Genomic DNA, 12,055 nt, shown 5'->3' with positions numbered 1-12,055 from the left:
ATACCATGTGACCAAAACCCAATTACTGAGACATACAAACTGACCAATCCAGACCCTAATCTTATTAGTATCTTCCTTTAGAGTCTGTATGATCCTTTTTAATGAAAGACTTTTTGCCACATAAACAAATGCATATGATCTTTACATTCCTACAGCAGCTCCAGTGACCACAGGGATTCACACAAGAGGTACTGTACTGCGATATTCGTATAATTTAAGGCTTACAATATCACTACACATGATACTCTCTTGCACATGCTCGCTAGTGTGAGTGTTCTCGCTCTTACCACTACAATTTCCAGAATATTGTATCTAATTTGCGGAGCTCAGGGAGCAACTATGAATATGCGGGAAACTCCTGGAGCTTCCGAGAGAGGTGGGATGTCTGCATGTTAATAACATTGGAGACTCTAGCAACTGCCTAATATCCATCAAGATCACCCTAGAAGCCATTCTGATTGCCATATCAACCCTTACCCTACCAAATAACACTCTCAGCACCTTGGCAGCCATCTAGCAAGTATCCAAAACACCCTGGCAACCATCAAGCAACAACCTACAGCCATCCTGATCACTCTAGCAACCAACATAGGATCATTCTGAAAACGTAGCCCTATATAGGTTTCTGGAGATTGTGAATTATGTAGCCAGAAATACCAGTCTTAGTCTCTGATCCGTCAGGGTTTGCCACAGTGAAATGAACCACCTTCCAGCCGCAATCAAGCACCGTGCTAGGAATTTTATTTTATTTCATATTCCACAATTTTATAATTAAGGGAAATATTAGGGAAATATGGCTAGATTTTAGGGAAATAAATATTTTATTTTATTTCATGACCCACAACCTCACGATGACCAGTTCGAGTCCAGTGAGGAACGGTTCCAGAAAGTGGGTTAGACAAAAACAGAAGCAAAAAAAAAATAAGTAAACAAGTAAATAACCGTGTTAGAATGTGGTAAAATCAGAAAACTTGGTAAAAATCAGCTTTTCTTTTTTTAATTGCTTTTTAAAACTGTCGGTTGGGTTTAGGGAGGTGGGTAGGTGGGGTCAATCGGTGCCTTTAAAAATACTATTGGTTTGGTTTAGGGAAGGAGGAGGATGGGTCAGTCAGTCCTTCATTCAGTCAGTCAAACAGTCAGTCAACAGCGGTCTCTGGTGGATTTACTTGTGAGCAGCAGAAGCAAATGTCACCCGCGAGAAAGATTTGACATCTCAAAAAGCAAACACAGTGGCCTCTGGTGGATTTGCGAAAACAAAAACTGCAAAAACATGTCGCTCCTGGGCTGTATTTGGCTGTCTCCAGAAATGTATATAGTGGTACGTTTTCAGAATGAGCCTGGGTTGAACATTTTGGATTACCAACCATTAACCTACAAAAGCTTAGCAACCACCTATAACTGTGTAGCAACAAATTACTTAGAAAAAGTCAACACCTTGCTATTGTGGCAACCAGTTTTGCAATCGTGTTTAATCTAGAATTATAACACACATTTGAAGTCACGTTTGGCTTGTCATGAAAGGTTAATTCTCAATATTTGCTCTTATTCGTTTATGCAGTGCGTCTCCGAATTCATCTTTAAGAATCCTGTTAGATGTGAAATCTCCTGTGTGTTTGCGTGTGCCACAGGGAGAGTTTCATGAAGCAGTTCATCGACCGACAGCAGCAGGACCCCAGCTGTCTATTCCGTCGCCTTCCCTCAGCATCATCCTCATCCTGTGACCATTCCAAACGCTCTGCCATTGAGGATAATAAATACATAGATCAGAAGGTAGCACACTCCATCACTCCTACAGTCTGCCCCCTCAATACACACAGGGACCAAACAATAATCTCATGAATGTTCTGAAGGAACCGATCCATTTCCCACGCAATAAGACTCAAATAACCAGCAGTTATATAACAATATTTTCTTTATTACATTGGGATGTTTTTGTTTGCTGGTATCAAAGTCAGATTTACCCACATAATAATAGTTGTTTGGAAATGTACACTTTTGAATTGTGCTGTGTATTGATCTGTGTATTGTGTACATTTGTATATGATCCGTGTATTGATCTGTGTACAAATCTGTAAACCTCTTCTTCTTCCCAGCTACGAAAGTCAGTATTTAGCATCCGGGCTCGCAACCTCATGGAAAAGGAAATCACTGTCAACAAAATTTTGCGGTGAGCTTGTTTTTCTTCTTTTAATTGCAGATCTTATAGTCATCAGGAATATTTTCTTTTATTTTTATTTTTTGTCTTAGTCCCTGATCCATCAGGGTTTGCCACAGTGAAATGAACTGCCAACTACTCTGGCATAAATTTTTTACACAGCAGATGTTCTTCCAGCTGCAATCAAGCACCATGCTGGGAATTAAATTTTTATTTTATTTTATTTTATTTTATTTTAAATTCAAATTTATTTTATTTCACTATCTACAATTTTATAATTCAGAGAAATATTAGCGAAATATGGCAACATTTCAGGGAAGTAATCTTTTTAAATTTCTAAAATTAAAAAAAAAATTATTTCATGACCCACAATTTTTTAATTAAGGGTAATATTAGGGAATTATGAATACATTTCAGGGAAATAAATATTTTCTTTTATTTTTTATTTAATTTTATTTTATTTTATTTTATTTAAATTTATTTTATTTTATTTCACTACCTACAATTTAATAATTTAGGGAAATATTAGTGAAATATGGCTAAATTTCTGTAAAATAAATATTTTATTTTTATTTTATTTATTTATTTTATTTTATTACCCACAATTTTATAATTGTGAGAAATATTAGGGAAATATGGCTTAATTTCAGGAAAATCATTTTTTGAAATAATTTATTTTTATTTATTTTATTTTATTTTTTTATTTCACAACCCACAATTTTATAATTAAGGGACATATTAGGGAAATATGACTAAATTTCAGGGTAGTAAATATTTTAATTTAATTTATTTTTTTTGTTTCACTACCTACAATTTTATAATTAAGGGAAATATTAGGAAAATATGGCTGAATTTTTGGGAAATAAATGTTTTTATTTTATTTTGCTACCCACAATTTTATAATTTTGAGAAATATTAGCGAAATATGGCTAAATTTCAGGGAAATCATTTTTTAAAAATTTTAAAATAAAAAAGACCCACAATTTTATAATTAAGGGAAATATTTGGGAAATATGACTAAAATTTCAGGGAAATAAATATTTTATTTTATGACCAACAATTTTATAATTGAAGGAAATATTAGGGAAATATGGCTAAATTTCGTGGAAATAAATATTAAATTTTTTATTTATTTATTTTTTATTTTTTTATTTTATTTCCCACAATTTTATAATTAAGGGAAATATTAGCGAAATATGGCTAAATTTCAGGGTAATCATTTTTTTGAAATTTTAAAATAAAAAAAAGACCCACAATTTTATAATTAAGGGAAATATTAGGGAAATATGACTAAATTTCAGGGAAATAAATATTTTACTTTATTTTATGACCAACAATTTTATAATTAAGGGAAATATTAGTGAAATATGACTAAATTTCAAGGAAATACCGAAAAATATTAAAATGAATTAAAAAATATATATGATGTTATATTACAGATACAGTATATGATGATCTGTGTTTTTAAATTAAGGACATTGGAGCATTGCTTCCCTAGCAACCAAAGCCAAAAACACATTAATCCCAATAGGCTGGATGTGTTTTGATTGCGATCCTCCATTTCCGTGATTTGGACTCCATGTTTGTCTGCCTGCCAGGCCAGCAGTCAGAGCAGATAATGGCGTCTCCATATCAATATAACTGTTAGTGGGTCACCTGTGAGCGTGAATGAACAAATTAATGTTTCAATATCTGGCAGCGATGCAACCACATATTCCCACAATTTGCTTCAGCCGTTCACGTCTTTGTGCTTAAATTTCAGATCACGTCGTCGCCATTTCTACCTCCCTCATGTTACACACACACACTCACGCACAGACACACACACACACACACACACACCTTGTCCACCCCTCCTCCTTGTGCTAAGCAGACAGACTGCACATCAGTAGCCATCCCACGTCGTCTGTGCCGTCTGGGGTGATCGGTCTGTCTGCATACACACATGCACACACAGACACACACACACCCTTCATCAGCCAGACACTCATCACTCTGAGTGGCCATAAATAAGGGCGACATGTTCTCTTGAAGCTGAAATTGTCATTAGCTGTGTTCTGGTACATGACTCTGCAATTAATGGACAATAGAGAGGCGGCGGTGAGCAGCAGGCTTTTCAAAGCATACATAGATCAGCACTGATTTAGAGCATAAACAGCCAATGGGATCTCAGCGGTGGAACAGTCTCCCAATACCAATTACAGCTAAGGCCTCACCAGTTACAATTCATTTCCAGACATAACTTTTGAAAGATTCACATTTAATAACAGTAAGACAACACCACAAGGGTTTAAGAAGGGTTGTAGAAGGATTCATCTTTCAAATAACACTACATTTTTCTTAACCAAATAGTTATTCTCACTTTGTTGATATGTTTAAAGGAATAGTTAATCCAAAAATGTTAAATATGGCAATAATAATTTACTCGCCCTCAAGCTGTCTTATGTGTATATGCTTTTTAATAGTGAATTAATATATTGGCTCTTCCCAGCTTTGTAGTTGTAGTGAATGTCCCAGAATTGAGGTGAATGGTCTCAGAATTTTTAAAAGAATCACGAAACCCTAAAACACATTGTTTGAGATGTTGACACGATGCTAAAAACACTATTAGGACAGATATATTTCACTAAAAAGTGAAAATTGGTTGGTTTTGTGTTGTTTAAAGCTAATTTGTTCTTCCGGTTTAAAAAGAAATTTTGAAGCAATGTCATAGTGATGAGATCATTGTTTAAATTCCAGCGTGGAGATTAGCTGTCTGTACCGGCTGGTACAAAGTGATGTCATAGAGTTTTCAGCACATCTGTTTATTATGTCATAAGAAAGACTTGGTTCGAACCAATCAGCAAGCTCTATTGTGGATGAGATGCAACTTCTTCAATATGCATGATACATCTTCGAACACTGTTACATGTAATTTCGGGTGTTTCATTCGTAATTTGTTGACTTTACCTGCAGTTTGGCACTTTCACTTTCATTCAGGAACATTTCATGCATGCCCCCCAAAACAAACAAGATATTGGATAAGATATTGCCGAAAATCCTACACGGCGATAATAGTTTGATTAAGGTGTTTACATTCAGAGAGCAGCATTTACAGCGTCCACATGCTACGGTGCTCTCATTGCACGAAAAGGGAAACAAAACCTTCGTTGTGGCACATTTATAAACACAACACTGACGACCCATATTTTCGAACAATTCTTCTTCCACTTGTTTTAAATACAGTTGGCAACACAATGTGGCATCTCTCTGAACACTGTAACAGGTAAAAACAGTCTTCGAAGCTATCTCACGCATATTAATAAAGTTGCACGGAGTGTGCTTATTGGCGCACTGGAAACACTTGAAAGTCTTTCTCATGAAGTAATGCTGAAAACTCAAAGACGTCATGTTGTACCGGCCGGTACAGACATCGAGTCTCCACGCTGGAATTTACACAAGGATCTATCTCATGGCCGTGACGTAGCTTCAAAATTTCTTTTCAAGCCAGAAGAACAAATTATATACAAATAATGCAAAAACAACCAAGTTTCACTTTTTTTGTGAAATATTTGTTTCCTAATAGTGTGTTTAGCAATATGGGACATATATGCTGTATACTGTCAACATCTCAAAAAATGTGTTTTGGTGTTTTGTGACCCTTTAAGAGTAAACATCCATTCAAGTGCATCTGTTCATTGACAGAGTTCATATGATTCCAGTAGGTTATTGAATGGCAATGTCATCTCCATCAATCCTTCTATACCTTAATTTCTGTAATATAGGACTATTTTCATATTTTTATGAACTATTTATTTAAACACTTGTCAAAAACTATATGTACTATAAGTATATGGGTCATCTTCAAGAAACAGAAGAAGTTGTTTGTAAGACAGTAATGCAAAATAATAATAATAATAATTATAATAAAAAATATAAAATGTTTTGCTTCGTGACTTGAAACTATAAAGCCCAAAATGTAGTCTCAATTTCAGCCATGAATGAGGTGGATAAAATGGGGAATGCGTATTTGTAGAATACTATTGGACATTCAGCAGATTGTTTAACAGCTTTGCATGTAAAGTAGTTATAAAGAAGGAAGGTGGACTTTATTTGCCAGAAACATTTCCTAGAGTTTTAGACAGATGTTGGTTCCATAATGTAAGAACATCCGCTTAGCATTTTCACACCACTTAACAAAACCAGTTTTGATGCTCTGTGCATTTTCATTTCTGTTTATTTCCAGGAAATGTATGAATAGTTAAGAAAAAACTACATACATAGCAAAAGTATGGTATTTTGACTGTAATAAAAGCAAAATGTAGGTTAGATTTGTTTTTTAATACTATAATACAGAAATGTGATTTGAGATGATCAATTTAATGCAAGTTTGAACATTTAACTTTAAAATGTTTAATTATTAAATTTAAAGTTTACAAATTGAATCTAGCGTATGATGCCAAATATGAGCAATATCACACTCGTAGCAGTGCGATATGGCAGTAAATCAGCACTGGTGGGAGGCGTGCGTTGGCATACAACGTTGCATAGTGTATATACAATATATATATTTATATATATATTTATATATATTTATATATATATATATATATATATATATATATATATATATATATATATATATATATATATATATATATATATTTATATATATTTATAGAAATGTACATATATTTATAGAAATGTATATGTGTGTGTATATACTATATATATATATATATATATATATATATATATATATATATATATGTGTTGACCACTCTGGAAAAAAAAAGCGATCAATTAGTTTCCTCTCCATGGGCGTTAGTTTCCTCTCTTTGGGTTTCCACCTGCACAACAGTGTAAGTTAATAAGAACCATCTGCTGCATCAGACAAACAACAGAGTACGACAGTCAATTGTGGGACAGCCTAAAAGGTGTTCACAGATGATCATTGCAAACTGTAATCCTAAATATTTACAGTATGCAAAACTCATTTGCATTTGAAAGCATGTTCATTCACAACCAAAAGCGATTACTATCATGGTAACTCAATTATCATCCACACCAGTGCATGATAATGTTCTGTTTATTCTAAGTGTGTGTGTCAGTTATTTCTTACTTTTTGATTTATATTGACTACGTTCATGGAGTTAAATGATATTTACCTCAGACCACCCATTTTAGCCCTTTAAATACCTACTCTACCAAATGGTTGACCATGTTTTGACTGTTTTGTATAATGACTGTTAAAGTCATTTAAAGAATGACCGTTTTAAATAATAGTTTACACACACGACATTGTTGGTTTACAAGAAAATCAAACAAACATAATCCTGTTGCACTACCACACTTGATTTTGGTTTTATTGTAAAACAAACAAACAAAAAAAGAAAACATGAGAATCTGAAATATTTTATGGCATACTTCAAAAAATAAAGATGATTTAGCATTTAATTTTTTTTATTTTGAATATATATATATATATATTTTAAATGAGCTTGTCTTACACTTCATATTTTCTGATTTTTCATAATATATGTATTAATTCCGGCACTTTGACCATAAACCGACCCATTTCGTAAATGTTGATATTTTAGAAATTATGGGATGTTTTGAAAAAACAATGCATTGAGTGTGTTTAGGATTAGCGACATTAGGAGTTAAGCCGGCTTGGGTAAATATTGGACATGATTATGTTCATGAAACAACATTAACATATTATTGTTATCAGCACCACCATGTAAAATGAAACCATAGCCATGCAGACAGGCACAAAACGTTTAAGCTTAGAGAACCATTCACTCAATAGAGGAAAAGTTCCTATTGTGATTATTGGTACTAAAACCAAAGAGACTTTTTCTCTCAGGATGAACAGACCTAAAGTTAACAAACATGCTTTTGTTTTTAGGGGTAGACACACTTCGCTTTTGTAATTTGTTTGTTGAAGAGAAAATCAAAAATAATGACATGGAAGATGGTTATTAGGTTTTAATTATGAAAACTTAGAATAACATGCTGTAATGAATCATATATAGTAAAAGAGGTCGCACACCGAACGCAGATGGATCCCGGAGTGTCCAGTGTGCGACCTGCTTATGACTAAGCCAGAATTTGAACCAGAAATAATGGCTTCATTTTTAAAAAAAGAATAGCACACTGTGTTACATCATAATTTATTCATGTGCTTTTGACCTAGTTCTGCTTTGTCTGTGTGTATTTTCCAGAGCCTGCACCAGGCAGCGCATGCTGAGTGGCTCATTTGAGGGTCAGCCAACTAAAGAGAGATCCATTCTCAGTGTCCAGCATCACATCCGCCAAGAACGCCGGTTAGGAAAGAGCATTACAGTGATTTCATACCCATCTATTTCATTTATTTAACAAGCACTGGATAGATTTGTGGCTAAAGTGCACCACATTAAGCTAGTGCTTTAACCTGCACTTTTTGGCACAGGTCCCTCAGACATGGCTCTACCAGCCAGAGAATCAGCAGAGGGAAATCCCTGGAAACACTCACTCAGGACGTGAGCACACACACACACACACACACACACACACACACACACACACACACACACACACACACACAGTCAAATGTAACCGAGCAATAGATGACAGCACTATCTGTGATCTCTGACACGTGTGTGAACTCTCTAGCACTCCAGCACGGTCCGCTACCGTAATGCCCAGCGGGAGGACAGTGAAATCAAGATGATACAAGAGAAGAAGGAGCAGGCTGAGATGAAACGGTAATTCTGTCGCTCCACATACTCGGTCAATCGAACAGATCTTATCCCTCCTTCCCACAAACAAAATATGCCATGTGTGAGTTATTACACCATATCTTTTTCTTGTACTGTATGCTGATGGTGGCATAGCGCCATTGTATATGACAAGACATACTGCACAGAAGCAATGCTTTTGTTTCAGGCCAGCTGTATTTATTTGCCATGTTCAGAGGGCATGGAGAGTCTATAAAAGACTTATCACATTTCATTTTAGCTGATATACAGATATGTTATGCTTTTAACACTTTAGGGATTTCTATAGTATGTCTGTCCTTTGTTTATTAGAGTCCACTTTAGGACATTCATCAAAAACACTGCAGGCAAATCTGGCCCAAATCTAAGTTGTTTTTTTTTCCAAATGTGACTCAAATCAGTTTTTGTCTTGACAGTGTAAACAGCCCAAACCAATTTTTTTCAATTCAAATTTGTGCCACTTTCATATGTGGTATTAAAGCAGATATAGATCTGATGCTTTGCAATGTGACCGCAGTGTGAACGGTTATATAGGATTTCATGTGACTTTTACATAATCTTTCATCAACATGCATCTTCATTCTGTGCTGCAAACATCCTCTACTCCTCAGAAGCATAATAGAATTGCACACAGGGCAATTACTTTAACACAGAAAGTTGGTTCCCCTGGATGGGGAACTTCAATGCTATGGTGGAGAATCCACTATGGTGATTTCGTTCAGAAAGCCAATCATCTGATAGAGTATGTAAATGGGCCAATGAAATGCCAATGAGTTGGCAGCGTCAGCTTGCGCAGCTGATGCTCGTTGCAATCAATTTGGCAATATAAGCACAGCGAGACCAAGGCTGAGGCATCCTTTTTGCTTTAGAGACTTCACAGCCTTCTGAGAGAATCTATGAGGGTTCCTCCTGCTGATCGTCAGCGATTCCGAGCAAAAGAGAGCGGTCTCCTGGTCTAGAGTGTGGTACACGCGGCGGCAGACGGTCAAGCTGGGTTTTCTCCCTTGCCTGCCTTTCTTTGGGTCTGGTCCTCCAGAGCGGTGTGTATAATTGCACTTTCACCTATAAGAGCAACACAGTCATGCAGTGCGTACTTTTCAGGATATCGCTCCGAATGTGCGTTTCTGGATGCAATGGTTTCCTGTCCATGGAAGATGGGCAGTTCATGTCGTCATTGCGATGGCATGTCTGTTGCGCAGTTAAGATCGCGGCTAGCCCTTGCAAAAGGGCAAACCACCCTACCTGTCCCCTCCTCGGGGAGGTCTAAGGGTTCCAGTGGGAGACCTCCCACTCCTCCAAGCGCTCCATCCAAGCTTCGAGTGGCGGAAGCGATCCGTCTACCCAGATGGTAGCCCTTATGCTCGATGACACTGGGGACCAGACATCCACTGCTGCATTAGAGGGTGGGCTTTCATTGTCCGACCAGGATCCAGACCCGCTCGCCCCCTCTGGGCAGTTGAGTGCTGTCACGGATCCTGAAACGGACATGTTAGCCGTGCTTTCCCGAGCTGCTTCGGCCGTGGGGTTGGAGATAGTTTATCCCCCAGCTTCGCGGCCGGACCGACTAGATGGGTGCTACATTGAGAACAAGAAGGCCAAGCCCTTAAAGCCTCACGTCCTCTTCTTCCCGGAGGCGCACAGTAGGCTCACGCAGTCTTGGAGGGCATCTTTTTCTGCCCGTGCTGCTTGGCCCTCCGCCCTCACCACTCTTGACAGTGGAGCAGCCAGGGGGTATGAGGGAATCCCACAGGTCAAGCGCACCATTGCGGTCAATCTTTGTCTGCGTGGCAGCCTCCTCTTTGCGGGACCCGCCTCGTCTCCATTCAAAGCCTGCAGGTTATCTGTCTCCCTCGGAGCCTATTTAAATTCCTATAAATTATCTAGACGCTTTGCGGCTGCCAAAAATATATATCTAAATCTGTAAATCTTCTATTGAAGTGGGATAAGTAAGGGCCAGGGAACACGTTGGAAGACTAAAGTAACCCTCGTTCTCCGAGGGGGGGAACACAAATGCTAAGTTCCATCGCCATAATGATTGCCCCTTAGCTGTATTAGTCTCTTCAGCTAAAAAAGGATGCCTCAACCTTGCTCTCGCTGGCAAGCTGACGCTGCCAACTCAATGGCATTTCATTGGCCAATTTACATACTCTTTCAGATGATTGGCTTTCTGAAAGAAATCCCCATAGTGGATTCACCACCATAGCATTTCCGTTACCCCCCCAACCACCCCCCCCCCCTCTCGGGAAACAAGGGTTAGGGGAGTGCAGGGCACAAAGTAATGCGGGGTTAAATGTAACACAGAGTTTTAAGGTATTTGCTCAGGGTTAACCATGGCATGCTTCCGAGGTTTTCACCACAGTGTCGGCAGATGTCTTCTTGCCAATTATTGATAAAGTTAGGCGAAATTTGGATGAGAAACACAAGAGAAACCATTTTTGCAGCATAAATGTATTTATTATTATAGTCAATATTTTTTTTTTATTTTAAAAAAATCTGTGAAAGTATGAATGTGAAATCTAATATTGTTGTGATTACCATCTTCTAGGCTAAAAGATGAAACCAATTTGATGTAAGAAACACACAGTGACCTCTAGACAGTTTTGAAGAAAACACGACACAGCGGGGTTAGTTTTAACAGGGTGTTACAATTAAACCACACACTGTTAGACACCAATTAAACAAACACAATATTTTTTAATTTTGAGTGTAATGTTGAGAACTTTTAAATAAAATGATTTTGTAATAGATTTTTTTTTGATAGACAAATTTTTTTTATTATTGCTAATACTACAAAAAAGGCATTGTGTAATAATGGATAATAATCCAAATAAATCCAAATGTGTTTATCCAATAAATAAATAAACATACTGTGCTGTGTAGAATAAAAAAAATTTGAGCTAGGTACAGAGAAAATATAGCTACTATTTAAAGTAAACTGAATTTAATTTATTGTGTTTAATCTGCCTTTTTATGCATGTGTTACAACTAACCCCCTGTCTGTTACAACTTGCCCCGCAGGTGGGGTAAATAGTAACATTTTTACTACTGGCACTTTTGGGACCACTGCACAGAAACCATAAGTTCGGCGATCATACTTTTAGTGCTCATTTGTTGGAGAGGCTTGTGTTTTGTTGGTAAAAAACAAAAGGTTTGTCTAACC

At 36.8% G+C, this 12,055-nt stretch overlaps 1 protein-coding gene across 5 annotated transcripts in view; it reads left to right on the top strand.

Annotated features, from left to right (window-relative positions):
- Positions 1-12,055, top strand: part of nalcn (sodium leak channel, non-selective) — a 157,902-nt gene that overhangs the window by 107,907 nt on the left and 37,940 nt on the right. For all 5 annotated transcript variants that reach the window (XM_056465471.1, XM_056465468.1, XM_056465470.1 and 2 more), the window contains 5 exons: positions 1,629-1,770; positions 2,094-2,167; positions 8,362-8,463; positions 8,589-8,658; positions 8,792-8,883. In XM_056465471.1, the coding sequence (XP_056321446.1) occupies positions 1,629-1,770; positions 2,094-2,167; positions 8,362-8,463; positions 8,589-8,658; positions 8,792-8,883 (480 nt within the window). The remainder of the gene's footprint in view (positions 1-1,628; positions 1,771-2,093; positions 2,168-8,361; positions 8,464-8,588; positions 8,659-8,791; positions 8,884-12,055) is intronic.

This window comes from Danio aesculapii, chromosome 9 (genome assembly GCF_903798145.1).
Source record: "Danio aesculapii chromosome 9, fDanAes4.1, whole genome shotgun sequence".
NCBI classification, from domain to species: domain Eukaryota; kingdom Metazoa; phylum Chordata; class Actinopteri; order Cypriniformes; family Danionidae; genus Danio; species Danio aesculapii.
The sequence above is the reverse complement of the archived record's forward strand: the minus strand, read 5'-3'. Positions and strand labels throughout refer to the sequence as shown.